Here is a 20,103-nt window from a genome sequence, read left to right on the forward strand (position 1 = left end):
GCATACGTGATTTGGTGCAAACTAATTTGGGTCACTGGTGCGTATGAGTAATTTTTTGGTTAAGTGCTGAGCCTAGTTTGCCAGCGGATGTTGTAATGGAGTTTTATTTAATTAAATGATTTTAATAGCTATTATATCGTGCAATTGCTATTTCACGATTTATTGAGTTTTTATAAATAGTTTATCGATTTAAAAGACAATTAGGGAGACATTAAATACGTTGCGTGGAAATTTGAAAGAACTCATAGTAAATTATGTTTGTATTCAAGGAACTTGATTCCCCAAAACTAGATTGACTTTTGTATTAAAAAAATTATGCAATATTGTGGTATACAAGTTTGAGAAACTAAAAACGAAAATTAAGTCTTGTTTTCAACAATTAAATATGTCTAATTATGAGAGGTTGCACCGCGGAAGTAAAGTTAAATGAAAATCAGTTTTTAATTTGAAATCATTTTGAAAAATCAATATCTAAATAAATAAATAATAAGAAATATTTCATAAGAGTGCTGGAATGCAGAATACTAGACGTATACTTAACATTAAGTATACGCAGTTTTCCTTATATTAAGTATCCGCATAGTTTTCCTTACATTAAGTATCCGCATAGTTTTTATACATTCTAATTATTTCACTTCCTTTGTACAAACATTAATTACATTTAGTAATCCTTTTTTCATAACTACTAATTTATGAGACTTAAAAATTCACACGTCGCAACCAAATTAAGCAAAGCGCTAAATTAAAATCAACAATGGAATAGAAATCCCTATTGTCCCTATCTTTGTAACAAAAACATATGGCATACAAGCCATGTGAGTCATAATATCCAGCTAAGCCGAAAGTATCGCTGGCTTTTATAGCCCCCAAAAATAAATATAAGAAAAAAGACAAGTCACAAAATCCAAAAGCGGCTAAAAATTGCCGCAATTATAAAGACCAAAGCCAAAGCCTGACTGGGAGATATAGTCGGCGGTATCTGGGGAATCGGCGGGGGGAGAGGAGAGGGGAATGACGAAAGAGATTTCAACAGAGGCGAACGGAAGGACGGAACGAGACGGAACGGAACGAAAAGAGGCAGGCGGCGAGAAACGACGACAGCGAAGCGAAAATGTTCGTAATAATTCAGTGAGTATTAAAAATAAAATACATTCACACACACACGCGTACTACATGTTGCATTGATTACACACACTCACACTCAGAAACAAACCGAGAGAGAAACATTTTGCCATATCACGTGCACGCACACCATCGCACAGTGGAATCTAGGTCATGAGCGCAAGAGATGGCACTATGGGCCAAGTACACAAAGGCGGAACTGAGATGGCGATACTTTGATATACGTACGAGTATATTGCACACACGTTGTTTTTGCGGCCTCTGCCACTGCTGGCGTCGCTGTCGGCGTCGCTGCCCCCGCTGACTCAATTTTTTGCTTGTGTGGGTGAGCGGAGATCCGCTTGTGTCTGTGTGTTAGAGAGCGCCACAAGACAACAAATAATACTTAAATGAAAAACGAATTTTGTTCGAGTACCCGTAAATTGGATGGACAATATTTGTTGGTCATGTGCTGCCACAAAAAGATAAAAAAAAAAATAAAATAAGCGGAAGTAAGGCAATCCCTAAGGGAAATTATCAGAATCAATATTCAAATTGTAATTACCATATTTCTTCTGGACAAGTAAAAAAAAAGTGGAATAGAATACTTGAGAACATATTGGAAAATAAAATTATAATTTGACACAACATTTCTACAAATACACAAAAAAGATCTATTAAAATATATATAGACATGGGGTAGACATACAACGTTAATGAAACTGGAAACTAAATATATAATAATAAAAGTTATGTGTAATCTAATGGTCTGGAATTTTTCATAAACCTATAACAAGTTGTCTTAGGCCTAAAAACTCCACCCAAAAGCAATTTCAGCGTTCAGCAATCACAATTTTCACACTTTGCATAATTATTTCCAGAGTTTGTTTGACGCTGCCCCACAAACAATACAACATGTGGCAAGTCAAGTGAGCGTTTCCAATGATAAGTAACAAACAAGAAGAAAAACGTAAACGCAAAACAAAAATTGTTCGCGCAAGTTTGAATCCAGTCTACAAAAGTAGTCAGTCAGGAAAAAAAAAACAGAAACCTATTACAAAATTCAAACAATTTGTATTTAAAGAGCAATGAAACCAAGTACAACTATAGTTCAAGCTCGATACACTAAATATATTAAATAATTCAACCTGTCCTTTATTTATTATTATTATATTTACAATGTAAATAGGCTTACTTTGTAAAAATAAACCCTTCTATGCATTTTTATATTTATAATAATATTTCTTAAAAAAAAATTTAATATTTTTAATTGAAATGAGTAACAAAATCGATTATATTTAGTCGAATGTTACAGTTTGCTGCCTTTTTAGCGCCCACTGTAATAATGCGAAAGAACTCAAAGTCTCTCTTTCCCAGTTTGCCGCTTTTTGTGTTTTGTTTTTGAGCTTTGTTTTTGCTCTCTTTAGTCCTCGCTCTCAGGTCTCTTAGTTCTCTCTCGGCAGCGACGCGGGCAGAGCCTTGTTTTGCGGGCGAGGGCGTGGAATTCTTTTGGGACCGGTGCATGCTGCACTGACTCTGAATATATATGCACTCAGTTTCATATATGTGCCTCTCATATAGCTGCCTATATCCCAGTACATATGTATGGCAGTACATGTCTGTGTACTAAATTCACTGCACATGCTTGTTTGTGGGGCGCCCTCTCAACTTGTGCGGTTGAAGTTTTTTTTCCCCTTTAATCCCACTTTGACTTACGCAAAAAAAAAAATTATAGAGAGGGGTAGGAAAATGAGATAAAATTTTTTGCGAGATGAAAAGTAATTATGCAAGTAATAAGCGAAAGCCAAAAATAATAGAGGAAGCGGGATTAAATTTCCATGAAATAAATATGTAAGGGCAAGGAAAACTTTTTGTAAAGTAACAATTAAAAAGCCCGGGATCTAGAGTTAAATCCAAAGGTCAGACTAAAAATAAAAGTAATTGCGTTAACGGAAAGCCATATAAAATAAACACTTATTTCTTATAATGAGCCCATATATTTTGTTCCTTCCACTTAAGCACCTGAAGCTAAGTTGGTTTTAAAAAATAATTAAACTTTAATCTGGAAACAAGCAAAATTAAAGTATTTTAATAAGAGAAACTATGATTTGGAAATTTAACGAATTATTTTAAAGCTATTTAAAAAAAATGTTTAAAAAGAAGGTTAATAAATAATAAAAAAAATTGTCTCAAAATCAATTTAAAAACTTTTTATTCGAAAATATTTGTAATAATTAAAAAGGTGACTATGAAAAATCGGATATAAACAAAGCTAAAAGCTAAAAAGAAAACAAATTCAAAAAAAGTCAAAGGTAAATGAGAACAAGGTAAAAGAGAGACAGCACTTTTGTGTAAGTAAAAAAAAACAAAAAAATGTTGACGCAGTGACAACAATGACAAAAGCTGGCGTCATTAAGACGTGACAGAGCCAAGAACAACAACAATGAGTAAACGAACCGCAGACTGACCGACCTACTCAACAATAATAACAATAATAACGAGCCAGGCGGCGAAATAAATAATTGGGATAGGTCTGGGATATGGCCACAGAACCACATTTATTAATACATTTTTAACGCTGTTGTTTATATGCCAGAAATGGGAGCACAGCCCCGTAGAGGCTATCAATAATGCACTTTTGCATAATCTTTGTCGTATTACTCATTCTGGAGTGGCAACAGCAGTTCTAAAATAAGTGAATTCTGAGGGGACTGTAAAAATTCCTTTGAGACAGAAACATTTAAAGTTTCGGATATCAAGCAAAAACAATCCCCCAAAGAATTTCAATGCTAGTTGCCTCATTTTTGTACGTTTTTGTTCCTGCGCATTTATAAATAATAAGAAATATCGATTTAATTTCATTTGGACTGCAAAAGCAGCGCAACCGAAAGCCAAAAACTGCAAACAAGAGACGAGGCTTGTTCCCATCCGTATAATATATGAATTGCCATACAAACGGACAAATTATATGGAAAAGGGGTCATGGTTGAGGCTGCCAATAGTCGCAATTTCGCTTTTCGTCTTTACGAATGTCATTTTGTACAAAAAAGGGGGCAAATATTCAGAAAAAAAGTCAAAGAAATTGACGACTTATGTATCAAAAAAAATAATACAAACTATGAGTGTAAATCCTTTTTTCTGGAAGGAAACGAAATATAAAAGGTTTGTAAACGTAAGGAAATATTAGAAAACAATCTTTTGATAGAAACAAATGGGTTTAATTACATTTTTCCTTTTTTGAACAACTAAATAGCAATGGACATGTTTTCTAAAGCCTTTATTCTTTGGTAGGTACTAAACTCCATCAACAAAAACATTTTCGGTTCTGAAATTTGCCAAAATAACGAGTTGTAATCTAAATAAAATAAATATTTCATTAAATTTAATTTTCATCTGAGACTGCATACAATCCTTGATTCATTTATGAATTTATATATGAAACTAACACTCTATCAGATTCCTAAAACTTCTGAATGATAAGTGAGAATTAAATCGCCTTTTTATTGCTCCCTCGGGGTTGACGGCGATCAATCATACGCACCGCTGTACAAAATTGTTGTCGACGATGGAGGAAAATACGAGGAACTCGTACGAATTAACTCTTAGAACCATATAGAAAATATGAAATCATGGTACAACAACGTGAATCATGGGAAAAGGGGAAACTTACGATAAGTGATAATGAAATTGAAACATAAAGAAAAAGATTTCCTAGTATTTTTGTTATCAATAAATAAACTAGCTTTCCCTACATCTTACTGATAAAAAATACATTCTACAAAAGGATACTGTGTTTTTAATAGACTGTAATAGGCGAATATCTTAAAAATATATAAGTTGTAAGTAATGATTCGTGAAAATAAGAGTCATATATTTTCTCGAATCGCAAAAAATGTCGCAAAGGGTGTATATCTAAAATCTGCAATGTAATTTTTTGTATTTTTTACCGTTCTCAGACTATTGATCTTAGAAATATTTTCTAATAGATTTAAAACCTGGTTCTTGAAAAACTGACTTTAATGTGATATATTAAGAAGTCTAGCCAATCATCTAGCAAACTTAATAGTTGTTTTCCAATATATCTAAGACCTCTTTTTCAGACCAAATCCTTTCAAGCAACGATCAAGGAGTTCCTACATATTTTGAATATCATAAGGAGTAATAAGTGGAATTCTCAACTCACCCTCTAGCTTCATGCCGACTTCGAGGCACTTCTGGAACCGGCAGTAGGGACACCGTTTGCGCTGCGTCTTGTCGATGTGGCACGACCGCTCCGCCACGCAGGTGTAGACCTTCTTGTTCTGCACGGTGCGCTTGAAGAAGCCCTTGCAGGACTCGCAGGTGAGCAGGCCGTAGTGGTAGCCGCTCACCTTGTCGCCGCACACGGGGCACAGTTCCTCGAACAGGTGCTTGAAGTCGATCACCTCACCGTTGTGTCCCGGCGTTGCACTCGTACCGCCCATGGGATTGCCCGGACCGGAGTTGCCGCCGGAGCCGCCATTATTGCCACCGGCGCCGGTGCCGTTGCCCACGGAACCGGAGGACATGTGACCGGCATTTGGGTTGTTATTATTGCCACTGGAACTGGCCGCCTGGGAGAGCAGCATGTAGCCACCGCCGGCAGAGCTGCCGCCGGAGCTGCCATTCAGCAGGTTGCCACCGCCGCCGCCACCGCCTCCGCCACTTTGCTGCGAATGCGAGGAGGTGGTGTCCTGGTAGCCTGTCGGAAATATATACTGTGAATCGAAATTGTATATATACGAGTAGGACGAGGAGTTGAATGGATTGGCATTGTTGGCAATATTCTGTTGTTGCTGTTGGTAGTGTTCTTGTTGCTGCTGTTGCTGCTGCTGTTGTTGTTGCTGGTGTTGCTGCTGCTGCTGCTGTTGTTGTTGCTGCTGCTGCTGTTGCTGGTGGTGAGTGGTGTTGTGGTGTTGCTGGTTGCCACTGCCACTCCCACCGCCCCCCGCCAATTGCAACGTATAGGCATTGTATTCATGCTCGAATTTTGTTAGAACATGTGCATCATTATCGTTATTGTTGTTATTATTATTGTTGCTGCTGCTGCTGGTGGTGTTGTTGTTGCTGCTGCCGCTGTTGTTGTTGCTACCGCTGGCATTGTTGGCGTTGTTGCCACCGACGGCCAAAGCGGGACTGGAGGGCTGCTGCTGCTGCTCCAGCTGCATGCTGAACGGCGATATATTCAGCGACGATATAAACTGTACGGTCGCCTGTTGCTGATCCATTTCTAATAACATTTCATGTAAGTTTATTTCGGGTGAATTTAAGGCGAGAGGTTTTTTTTTGTTCCTTTATAAAGGTTAAAGAGTTTTCCTTTTTGTTATATTTTATTTCCTGGACGGAAGTTTGAATTGTTTTTTTTTTTTTGCGTTTTGCTTTGCTTTTTATCTACCAGCACTTGCGTTGGAGAGTTGGTTTAAATTTGGTAGTAAAATAGGCTAACATACGGTGGTCTGGTTTTTGCACTTAATTTTTGCAGATTTTTTATTTGCAACATTGTTAAGGCCAATTGTTAAACAGAATGTTCGGGGTTCTGCCACAAATTGTGTTTTTACTTTGATTTTAACAGTGATATTTAAAATGTATCATAATATCTTGACATATTTCATATATTGCTAACACAGTAATTTAATGTTGTTTTATTTGTTTTACAATTATTTACTTTTTACTTTCTTTAAAAGAAATGTATTTTAGAAATGTTTTGGAATTGTTTGGTTCTTTAGAACAAATGTGTTTTACTTTGTTATTTTAACAATTTTCTTTTTAAGAAAACTGAATAACAAACTTGGTGTGTGATTTTTAGGGTTTATTTTGCATATGATATATTTGTAACCATTATTTCTTTAGAAGAAGTTCTGTTGTTTTGCTTCGTAATTTTTTTTTTGTTATATTTTTGCTTAAATTGTTACTTTTTTGCAGGTACTTTGACGAGGTGAGTGAGATAGATATATGTTTATGTATATTTATATGTAGAGTAGACAGCAAAAAGGATGATTTGTTTATAAACTTTTGGTTGGTTTGCCTGGATAGAGGTAGGACTTTTTATATATATTTTAATATATATATATATATAGCTTGATTGTGTGCGTTGAATTGAAACGAGATGTATAAACACTTTTTGGCTTTGCTTAGTAAATTTTCACTTTTATATTTTGATTGAAAGTGGGTCACGAATTTATTGCACTATATGTGGGAATCGGGTTTTGTTGTTTAAACAATTTGCATTGCACACACACACACAACATACACGCATCCACTGAACACACACACACTCACGCAACGCAGCAAGAGAACATAATCCTTGGGCTGTTCTGCTGGTGTGGGTGAGGTGCAATTTGATTTGACTTCAATTTACTTGTATTTGTATTTGTATTTGGTGCATGCAATTCGATTGCCTTTTTATCTATTTCGCAATGGCTTTTTGTTTATTTTGATCGATATTTGGGTCACTCACACGCGCACATTTGTTGTTAACAATATTTCGTTAGGTGTAACTATTTGTCATATGTGTGTGTGTTGTATATATTACATATATTATCTATATATATATGTATGTGGGTAGCTATGCGAAACACACGACCAACATCAACCACGAATCTCGATTGACTAAACCCAAGTAAACGGCGAGGATACCGCAATACACTGCTCTGCTTGCGTCGCTGTATCAGCCGGCGTCGCTGCCTCGGCCGGCGTCACTCTCGCTCTCGGTCGGCCATTTCGGTTATTACGTATACGCTCGGTGGCCCGTTCGTTTATTCACTCGTTTCACTTTCAACGGAGCTGAGAGCTCCCTGGCTCTCTCTCTCTCTTCGAGCAGCGCTGCTTGACTTGACTTAGTGCCCCCCTTTTTTTGGGGCTTTGTTTTTGCTGTTGAAACCCAAACCCAAACTGAAAGCGAAAGTGAAACTTTTTAGCGTAGCTTTGAGCCACTGTACACCGCTGTACAGTGCAACAACAATACGTCATTCTTTCGGATGTACAGTCATAGAGAAAATAATAACATTTTTAAACATTTAGAAATAAAAATATTTTAATCAATATGTGCCATAATTTAATAGGACAAGTTTAAGGTCTATGAGTAACATAGAAAAAACATATTTAATTCACTTTGATTGAATACATAGAGTAAAAAAGATGCAAGCCAGAATTAAATTGAACAAAATTCTAGTAAAATTATCTTTTACAATTTTTATTCAATGTTTAATTTTTATTATTTTATTATTTAAATTGAGACATTAAATATAACAGCAGTATTTTTTTATTGATAATGAAAAAAAGTCGTTTATATTATTTCATCCTACACTGTAACTATATCCAAACGAACGGCATTATGAAAGCCTTTAAGCCTTAACTTTGCAAGTGGCTATTTTGTAATTTCTTACTCACTAAAATAAACTGGGAATTTTTTTGGGTCTCTTCTTCAGCAGTTTTTTGTACGTTATTTTTTTCTTTGAATTTTTTGGGTTTTGTTGCCACTGCAGCTGCTTGGTTTAGTTTCTTCTTTTTTTCTTTCCGTTTTGTGTCTGTGTTTTGGTCTCAATTAGTTTGTGGGTTTCTCATTGTTGTTTTTGCTGGTTTTGTTGCATTTGTTCATGACACGGTTTTCATGTGGCGCGTTTTCGTTTCCTATTTCTATGTTTTTGTTATTGTTTCGGCTATTCATGCTTTTATTTAATAAGTATTGCTTTGGGCTTTTTGCTGGTTTAATATAAAGTTATTGTGTCTTTTGGGTTTCTTGGGGTATTCGTATCTTAAAATACAGTTAAGTTGCTATGGGGATTTTATTAGCTTATTTGACATTCTTTTTAGCTAATTTGCATATTTTGTAATTCATAATTTTGGTCAGTTGCTTGTTATATTTTAATAATTTATTAAAAAGTCCTAACAAAAAGAACATATTTGAAAGATATTAAAAAATAACTTTATTTGCGGGAAATTTTAAAAGTTATTTAATATTATTACCCTCCAAAACCGATTTTTATGTTATCTCTTTCACAAATCTTCCTCGCTTCACCTTCCCAAAAAAACAATTAGCGTTGCGTATACGTAATATTTTACGGCTAATTAACGTACCCCAAAAAACTTCGGCTAAATCACTCATTAAGAAAGGCAGCATTTTTAACAACTTCACGAACCCAAATAAGGACGCAAGCCCTGCGATATAGAGACCATTAAAAAGCAGAAACCCCAGCGATTGCATAAGATAATTCCGCCGAAAGGAGTATGAAAAACATGCATATAATACATACTATAAAATAAAACGTGGCCGGCAAAATAAACTTTCACTCCCCAGAGTCCGACGCCTGAACCCAAGTCCAAGTCCGATTCCTTAACTAACCAAAAACGGAACTAAAGGCGAAGAAACGAAAAAAGGGCCCCATCAGCCATTAAAATGCAACATTCATGAACAAAAAATAAATGACGCAAATATAAAAAATCAATCAAGGAGGAACGAGAAACATAGCGGGAAAAACCCTAAAAACCGAGAAGAAAAGTGCATAAAATGCAGTTCAGAGGGAACTTTCAACAAAACCCACGAAAACGTGTCTTCGTCTCTCCCAACTTTTCTGTTTGCGTAAAAAAAAAAACAAAACTTAAACACGTTTGCCACCTTCATGTAGGTTGGGGGGATTACAACATTTCAACGCTCAATTACCAAAGATGAAAGAAGACGCAACTTTGAGTCAGAGACTCGGCTCTGTCTTCTCCTTCTTCTTCTTCTTATTTGCTCTACAAAAACAACACCGATATGCTATATGTCTGTATGGTGATCTTACGAAATACACAAACGCACTCAAAAGTTTACCCAAGAAAAAAGTACAGAAACAGAAAACAAAGACTAAGGCAACTTTTCATTTCCTTCCCCAAAAAAAAAGACAAAAAACAAAAGAAAAAATGTTCGTGACCGTAGCCAACAAGACTTTGGATCTCTGATCATATGGACAGCAGGTAATGACAAAATACACACATACACGTGGCTTTAGGCACATACTTCCACACAGTTGCGGTTAATAAAATAGCAGTGGTATTAGTTCCCATCATCTTATGCTGCTATAAATCGATAAAATATCTGTCCCCAAAAAGTAGGCAATGATTTTTACGAACAGGCACTAGGTATTCCATTTTTGTTCTTAGATTTTTTCTTTATTATTATTTTAAATATTCTCAAAGTTTATTTTGATCATTAAAAAATGTAACAATAAATTTATTTGTATATTAAATTAAAACAACAGTTGCTATTAAATGTAATTGTAATTTGAACTTGTTAAGAAATTAATCAATTATTTTATTTTGTATTACTATTATTTTAGCCCACGCTGTAGCACTGTTTCACTCTCACTCTCGGTTTTGTTTGATTCATGCCAGCGCCAAACAGGTTTGCTTTTCGGTTTGAGTTTTTGGCTGATAGCGAAAGAGAGATACGAATGCGAGAGGAGACCTACTTCTGCATCAGCGGCAGCAGCTCAGCTTCCACTTCGCTACTCCATTTAAATGGCTCCGTGTAACCGTTGCCCAAATATGTTCGTCTATATGTACGGTTGCCGTCTGTATGTATTCACCACTAAAAAAAAAGATCTGTTAACTCTTTTGGGTCCGTTGGCTGGCTGGCTGGCTGGCTGAGTGGCTGGCGGTGGTTCTCGTTTTGTTTCGTTTGCGTTAACGTTTGCCTTTTTGACTTGTGCGCATGCGCAATGACTTTTTCGACAGTTGTTTGTCAATCGCTGGCTGACGGAGTTTCAGTCTTAGCCCCATGCGACAGTGACTGCACAAAATGCCTCACTGTACAGTACACACACAGGGGGCCAAAATGTCAAAAGCTATTATTGCTGTATTTAAAGGTTTTAAAAGCTGCATTTCGCTCACAGAGCCGGTTTAATCAGATTTTCAAAATAAGTATGTGGTTAAAATTTGCAGATAATTAAAAAAAAAAATTGATTTCTTATTTTTTGTTCCAAGTTTTATTATTAGAAATAAATCCAAAAAATAAACTACTACAAAATATTTAGATATTGGATATTATTGAATAATAATTGAGTGCCATCTTTGCCATCTTATACTCCCCATTTTTAAAGTTTATTGATAATATTTTATTTTAGTTTCCTATATATTTTTTAAAGCAAATATTGAAGAACTTATATTATTTAAACTGGACATTTTCAAGTCAAAGTCGACAATTTTGTAAGCTGCTTTTGCAGCACATTAAACTGCCCAAAAAATGTGCGCAAGCTCGCGCTTGACTGCCAAAACATAAGAAAACAAAACATTAAGCCAGCCCCCCCCGAAATTCCCCCATCACCGTCGATTTGTCGCCTGCGCTGGTGGCACAAATGTTAATGTCGTGTGGTAGAAAAAAGCACAGCAAATTTTTCAACTGTTTTAACTGTCGGCTTCAACTGTATTCTGTTTTGTTATTTTTGGGTTTTTTCGATCTTTTTTTGCGATGACTGGTCACTGAATGACGATTGACTGACAGAATGACTGAGGGATTGACCGACTGTCGACTGGCTGCCTTCGTTTAATTTCATAATAAAACATTAAACGTATAAAATTTACTTGAAACGTGCACCGCATACAAAAAGTCACCAAAATTGTCTTCAATTGTTGTTTCAACTGCATTTTATTTTTCTGCCGCTTTTCTTGTTGTTTTTATTTTGGTCACTGAATCAGATTTGGAATCCGATTCGGATTGGGGTTTGCTGGTCATTTTGTAAACCGTCGAAGGTTTTGTTTATTTGTTTTTTCGGTTGTTGTACGGGTTTTTACGCAATCTACAGTTAATTTTCATTGGCTTAATTCTGAACAGTTTTGAGAGGAAAAAAGGGGAGATTGGGGGGTGGCGGTTGGACATTTTAATTTATGTGACGATTGCCAAATGTTAAGTTTTTCGGCGAATTAAGGTACAAAGCTTGCGTTTTGTAAGCTGATTTGTTGGAAACATTATATATTTTTGTCATATGCTTGCTTAAGTGCAGTGGTCAGAGCTACTTCACTTTTGGGTCGTAATGTATTGACGGGATGATGGTGCAAGTGTGGGATTTTGACTGATTGAGAAACCTTTTTGAACTTGCGGAATCGCTTTGTAATAAGCCAAAATATGAGTAATGGAAGTTTAATTAGCTCTTGGTCTCTTGAGAAATTTAAAAAAAGATTAATATTTGTAACAGAATTTTGTCCGTGAAATGGGAAAATAAAATGTAATATCACAATGGCGCCTATAAAGAATATGTAGATATGAAGAAGCTATATAGAGACTATATGGAGTTATATATATGAACAGCCGGAATAGCATACAACTTAAAAGGCATTTAAAAAGATCCTAATAGGTCACACCCAATAGTGGAAGAGGGAAAGTATGATCAATTTAAAATCAAAAACTTTTTAATAACAAATTTGACAGTTTTTACTTCTCAATATAAAAAATCCCCAATTAAACGCACATTCCCAGACATATTTCCATCCACGATCGTTTCTCAGTCCTCCCCCACCCCTTTTAACCCCCATCGCAGACGCAACCTACAACCTTTTCAATTGCATCCCAAGACATATAAAAAAGAAGGAAAACGCTGCTAGCCGCCCGCAAACAAATTTCAAATGAGGCAGGTCACTTATTTTATTTCGACGACGCACTGGGGGGGAGAAAAAAAAAGAAAAACGAGTCGAAAAAGCAACGTCTCCGCTCTGCCCCACTTCCTCCCCCTTTCCGCCCATCTTTCTTATGCCATCTTCTTCTTATTTCTTTGCGTTGTCGTCATCGCAAGCAAAACAAAAACACTAATACACACACACTACAGCTAAATTTAGAAAATACAAAATTTGTTCATACAAAAGTTAAAAAAAAGATATAAGAAAAAAAAACTGAAAATAAAGAAACAAAAAACTCGTCTTAACCTGAAACGAAACCTTGTAACATTTTTCCCCCACTGCTTAATTGACAAGCCGGCAATGAAGAGGGGCGTTGGGGGGTTGAAGTGGGGCCTCGAGAGAGAGGCTCTCTCTGTCGCTCTCTCACTCTCACAGATCACTTTTGCTTTCAATATGAAATAATCGACGGAGGCAGCGACAGCGACAGCGCAGTCGACGTCGACTGCGGCATCACGAACAAGTTTCGCCCACAAGCGGGCGCTCTCTCTGTTTTTCTGTCTCTCGCTCTCTTAGCTTTTGGGGCCTGAATAATGTAATAAGTGAAAGTGTGTTTCTGTGTTTGTTTCTGTTTGTTTAAATGTGTGTGTGTGCCGACGTCGCTGCCGCAGTTGACCTACTTTTTTGTTGTACAGATTCAGGTCTATGTTAGAGAGATTAATTTCGATTTCGTTTTCGTTTCAGGCCTACATTCCTCCCCCTTTCGCACCTCCCCTATTTAGAGGGGGATAGGGCTATGCGCTCCCTTTCTCTCTCTCTCTTTAACCGAATGCTCGCTGTAATGGAAAACTGTTGCCATGTTGGTGTAGGTTGTTGTTGTTGAAACATAAAATAACAACAAATGCCTTAGGATAGGTTCCAAACTCTATTTATATTATATGTATTTTATGTGTGGGGCTGTTTCTTGTGTGCTTTCTGTTTCTGGTTTCCATGTTAATGGGTCAATGGGAAATTTTGTGGGGCGTGTGTTGGGATCTCAAAAGAGCGGAAATCGGGCCTATACGTAAGCATGTACGTGAGTGGGGGCTCGGTACAGTGGGTCCTCGCAAAAATATGGATCCGTGGTTGGAGTTAATGACACGTAAATATGTATTTAAGAATGGTTGGGAAATTCATGTTATTAAATATTTTAAGAAAATAGTCATATAAAATACTAAGAAAGTCTATAACCTAATGCTTTTAGAACCCATTAAATTCATATTTTTCTTAAATTTATTAAGAAATAAAATTTTTTTTTTTGTTTTTAAGTATTGCGGCACCTCTAATGGTTATTTGTAGTCTCTGAGATTTTAATGAATCAAATCAATTATTTATAATTTTATTGCAAAATTTTTTTTTTATAAATTCTTATTTTAAAAATTTATGTGGCCAAATTCTATTGTTCACACCCTCAGCAATATCTATTAAAAGGAATCAAAACATTGTTTTATTATCTATCTATCTACGCAATAATACCACATTTTACCTGGATTTAAGACAGTTGTTAGGTGGCATAACTTTTGCAGCCATAAATAAACGACTTAGGCAAAAATCTGTTTGCGGTTGTTTCTGGTTTCCTTCGCTTTGGCTTTCCCTCCCAACAAAAAAAAAAGGAACGCTAATTGGGTGAAGTGGAGAAAAGGTTTAGCAACACTCCTGTGGGTTATGTCAACTATAACAACTTTTCGCCGGATTAAACCTACCCCACGGAAAGTGAAAAGCCCATGGAAAAAAAGTCGCACCACCCACATTCCGATTACACCATTACACTCGTTTTCATTTTCATTTTGCTTTTCTTATCGGACGCTCCCCGAATAAAGGGAGAAAAGAAATGAGCTTGATTGACGAATAAACCCAATTAAAGGCGCGAATCTCAATTAAATTGAATATAAAGAAGTCACCATTAAAAAGTAAACAATAAATAATAGCACAAGTAATGTGCAGTCCACAAAGCACAATTAAATAAAAATAAATCGCGAGAAGAAGAAACGATGACAGTGTGAAATGAGCAAACACAAAGGGGGTGGGTGGGCGATGGGTGGTAAAGGAGGGAGGCACAATGAAAAGAGCAAACATGGCAACAACGGCGATTACAACAAAATGCCAGCAACAAAAGCAACAACAATCGAAAGCAGCAACAATAAGGGAAAAAAGGCAATAACAACAGCAACGTTTTCTCTGCTGACGTCGCGTTAACGCTGCACAAAATATTATTCAAAAAACCTTGACACACTTTTCATATGCCGCACACACACACACATGCACACAGACTCACACACTCACACGGATACAAAGCACTCCAACACAGATACAGATAGATTCGCCCAGGGACGGTTTCGACCGCAATTCGCCGCTGCTTCTGCCTCTGCCTCCGCCACCGCCTCTGCTGACGTCGCCGTCGACGCTCGCCGCTTGAGGAGGAGGTCAGCTTAATGTAGATTTGTATAATTGTGAGTTTCTATATATAAATGTGTTCATACACTCTTCGAAATGCTCTCAAAATGCTTTCCCACGTAAAACAAAACTATTTAAATATATTAAAAAACTTTTCTAAGCTCCCAGAAAAATTAAAAATGAGATCAATACAGTCGGATCGTTTCAAAATAGGATCATTACCATAAAATCTTTGTTTTTACTATAACCACAAAGATTTTTTCCTTACTATCCAAAAAAAAACTTACTGAGAAAATCCCAAATTTTCAAATACTACGAAAATTATATTTATTAATTACTTATTTACATTTCTCATAATGCATTTCTCTTTAAAAACTATCTATAAAACTATAACAAAATATTGATTACATGGAGATGACTGACAAATTTAATACTATTAAAAATACACATAATATTTAAATAAATTAAATTTTAAACTTAAAACGACAACCACAAAAGCAGACTAATTTAAAACTGATTTTTGATATTATTTTTTTAATAGTGCACTTTACAAAACTCGTAATACACATTAAGTCAGAGTGCACTTTTTCAATGCGCAATAAATTACGCATACCACCCGTTGACCCTCCCTCCCCCTTTATCTTTTCCTCTGGGTAAAACCCGTCAACGAATTTAATGAATTAACGAAAATAAATTATACTATATTTAATATTTAATTTGCTTCTTTTATGTTGCTTTGTTTATTTCATTAGCTATTATTAAATATGTTATAGCACATTTGTAATGAGGTCAGCCGAGTGTTGTTTCTTTTTTGTTATTTTTGTAGATCGCTGACGTCGACGCCGGCGTCGCTGTCTGCTGCTCCGATTCGTCTGTCTATCTCGTCTGTCATGTGGAATATCATCAGAAATCGAAAAGTGCGGTGGAACAGGTGTGGCCCAATGCTTTATTTATTTATTATAATCAATCACTAAGGTGGGTTAATATGGAAGGAATTTTTATGCTGCCTTTTTGGTGATTGAGGTTAATATACACATTTTTTAGTGATCTTAGAGATTGTGAATAGCTGATGTGATTAGAAATGACATCAATCTGAGCTCATTCAGATCAGGTAATATACTTTTTAAATTATTATTATCCTCCATTACTTTATATAAATCTTCATCAATGAATTAGTTTAATAAAGACAAACTAACAGGCTAACACAATATCTTGTATTTAAAAACAACCCACAATTAAAAAAGAGATCAAAACTAAAAAAAAAATATTCTGTCATACTGGTCGTATACGCGATTTTTCAAAATCTCAAATTATTATTTGAATTTTTTACTTAAGTTGAAAGCCTAAAAATCATTTTGCTCTTTCAATCCTTTTCTCTTTCGCATTACCATTTACTTTCGCTTTTTAGGATGACTCCTCTTCTCCGTTTCTTTATTACGTAAAATTCCCCTTATTTTATTCATTTCTCAGTTGGCCCGGTGACCACGTGCTAATAGCTGACTAATCCCCGCCTGGAATTTCAATTTCAATAAGCTGGAAAAAATCGTTGTAAATATTGCATTTTTATTTTCTCGACGTCTGTTGTTGATTTTTGCTCGATTTTATGGTACCGATTCGGTTCTTCTTCTTCGACTTGTTTGTGCAAAAAAAAAAAATATACAATAACAGAAAAATAAAAAGAAACACACGCCGAACACAGAGACTGCAATTCATTTAAAACGTCGCCCGACCCCCTTTAGCCGACGCCCCTGCCCCTCTGCTGTCGTTGCAGTTGACGAAGCTCGAAACTGGGTCACGAGGCCACAAAAACAATTGCAGCCAGCAAAAAGGGGGTTCGCCGCGAGGGGGGCTGCTGCTGCTTGGCGTCGGGTGTTTTTTTCTGCTTAAAATGCAATGCGCGTTTTTCAAGGAGGGGGTGCAGAGAGCTGCGGGGCAACACTGTGGCCCCAAAGCGAGGGTGTGTAGACGCTTTTTTTGTGGGTGGGTTTTGGGTCCTTCAAGCCTCCGCCCGATGCGTAGAAACAAATTAGTTGCATTTGCCTTTGCCTGCAACTGAAAAAGGGGGTTGCGTTTGCGTTTAAGGGGTTGCCCAAAGGGGGTGAGGGGGGTGCAAAATAAGACCAGCGAAGATAGAAAAGAGGGGTTGGGGACGCAGTGGGGCAGGACTCGTTTCTAGTTTGCAATTTGGGTCACCCAAAAGAAACTCTACTAATTGAAAAAATACCATTTCAGACATACATTTTTGTGGCAGAAACTTGGTGGTCTTGTGCACTAATTAAGTTGAGTAGTTTAATATTTAAAAATTAAAAAATTATATTTTTGAAAAATGTTTTTTTTTAATTTAATTGTTATTTAAAGATTCAAGTTTTCAGTTAATATTTAACATTAGTATTTTTAATTTGTAAATTAAAAACATACAAACACATTGCCTACTTGATCTAAAGTAAGATGAAAAATATGTTTATGTAAATAAATTGCTTACATAATTATTGATGGTCACTCTAGGTAACCCGCCTTTTCGATCACAAAAGTCAATAAATAAGAAAAAAGGTGAACAAATAAAAAACTTGTTACAAAAAACTAAACATGATGGTCGGTGTACGACGCCTCGTCTTTTATCTTATAATCAAACATTTATGTTTATTTTATTTGTCTTTTATTGTACATTGTCTGAATATATTTGAAACTTTTTGTATTTATTATAAATGTTGATAGACGGCATATACATTATTATGTATATATATGTTTAATGTTAATTGTTTGACAGCGGCAAAAAGGAAAATCTGCCCAATTAGGCAGACATGAGTTGTATTTTTTCTCTTATTATTGTTGTTGAATTTGGACTGCAGCCACCTTGAGCCTTAAACAACAATAATTAAACAAGCCAACAATTTTACGTTTTTAATTCACATTTGAATAGCGCGGCGTGTGTTGGAGTGTATGTCTCTGCTTTGCTTTTTCTTTACTGCTGCGGTTTTCATAAACTTTGTTGCTGTTTCTCTGCGGTTTTTGGGTTTTTGGCACAACCAAAATCGTTGAGATTCCAATGCTGAGCAAGCCGAAAACAGATTTATGAATCGCAAAAATGCTAATATGCAAACAGTATAATAAGCATTATTTGCGATTAATTATACTTTACGAGAGCTACTATACGTTCAAAATTACAAATATTTTATTCGTATGGTTAATTACAAAAAATATGAAAACAAGTGTGCCAAATTAGAAATTATCAATTACGATACTTAATTTTTCAATTAAAAGATTTGTATTTCATAGATCCTTGTTTACAGTAATTTTTACTGTTTTACAAGACCAAAAATATCAAAGGCGGTTTTTGCATAAAATTATGATTTTGAAAAACCATATTCTGTAAGATTTTCGGATGTTAAAACGGTGAAATCCGTTTCATCTTGCAAAATCCAACTAGTAAACAAATAAATATTTACTTAGAATTTCCCAAAAACCAACAACCAACGGCAAAATAGCCAGCGATTAAAATGCCAAAACTATTTGTAATGATGTTTGGAAGAAGAACAGAGGCACGTTTTTGACTAATCAAAATACAAAAAAATGATAGAAAAGCAAGACGGGTGGCAAAAACAAAAATCTAAAGGAAGCCATATCAGAAACAACTAAAAAAAGAAGAGAGGAAAATCGTATAAAAAAAGCTTGGAAATATATAAAATAAAATTTGCTTCGTCTGGCGGCTGTCAAAAAAAAGTCAACGTCGACGTCGCAGTTGCGCTGCCTCGTTGTTAGATATGGTGACCCACTAACCTACTTTTTCTGAAAACGTTGAAGCTTTTTACGTATATACAAACACACACATTTACACGTATATTTTTTTTCAGTGCTTCATTTTTTTTTTGATTAAAATTATATAAACAAAGTGGAAATATTCAACAACGCAATCGACACAGAAACAAAAAAAAAAGAAGAAATAATGAAAATGAACAGAGAGAAGCGTATTACATGAATGTGTGCGTGAGGAAAGAGCACAGAGAGCTTTTTTTTTAAAACGCAAAAACAAAAAACCCGAAACCACAAAACGAGAGATTCCCACACAAAAACCAAAAAAAAAACACACGCAATAACAATTCCCGCCTCACACGCACCGAAGCTCCCAACCACCCCCTCGAACCAGCCCCCTGCCCAACATTCTCCACCCCAAAACAAAAGAAAACAAAAAACTATTCAATATTGAACCTAACCCAACAAAAAACGCTGAAAACGCTACAAAAACGAAACCAAAAAAAAAGCTCACGCACATTGTTATTATGCTACCAGTCCCCCCACTCACTCTCTCTCTCTCACTCCCTGTATACCCGTCCCTTTCTCTGGCTACTGATATTTTTGGCAGCTTTTTTCAATGCGTAAAGGGCAACCACAGACAAACTATACAGAAATCGTTATAGGTCGAATCTTTAACTACCCTTAGAAATATTTTTTTCAATTACAATTTCTATACTATACTGTACTATTACAGAATTAGTAATGCTCACAAAAGTCCTTGCAAAAGCAAAGAAAAACTCCACAACAAATTAATTTTTAACAACTTCCCCGAATTCTATCCAATCTTTTATATATTTTTAAGATATTAAGCATTATCGATATTCCTAAAATTTTAATTACGAAAATTAACTTCGGACATTTTTATTAAAAATCCGACTTTTGTACACCATAAGGTGTTATTCTTAATTTAAGTACCAATTTTGCCAAAAAAAAAAATGTGTAGTACACAAATTAAAAAAAAAATATCACGCTTTAAAAATGGATTTGAAAAAAATGAAGTGTTTTTTAACCTTTTACCCAAAAATGTATATACCCCTTACAAGTGTATACCCAAAAAAAAATTGAAACAATCAACAGTGTGAAGCGTTCACGATCGTTTGCGCAATTTTGCTCATTCATCGCACGCACTTTCGTTTTTTTTGGGTTTTTTGGTTTGCTTTGTATTTTGAAATACAT

The 20,103-nt window shown here is 35.6% G+C and overlaps 1 protein-coding gene across 1 annotated transcript in view; it reads right to left on the reverse strand.

Annotated features, from left to right (window-relative positions):
• Positions 1-20,103, reverse strand: part of LOC108044442 (nuclear hormone receptor FTZ-F1) — a 43,083-nt gene that overhangs the window by 8,153 nt on the left and 14,827 nt on the right. The window contains exon 3 of the mRNA XM_017123455.2: positions 5,285-5,821. Within this exon, the coding sequence (XP_016978944.2) occupies positions 5,285-5,821 (537 nt within the window). The remainder of the gene's footprint in view (positions 1-5,284; positions 5,822-20,103) is intronic.

This window comes from Drosophila rhopaloa, unplaced genomic scaffold (genome assembly GCF_018152115.1).
Source record: "Drosophila rhopaloa isolate 14029-0021.01 unplaced genomic scaffold, ASM1815211v1 contig_163, whole genome shotgun sequence".
Lineage (NCBI taxonomy): Eukaryota > Metazoa > Arthropoda > Insecta > Diptera > Drosophilidae > Drosophila > Drosophila rhopaloa.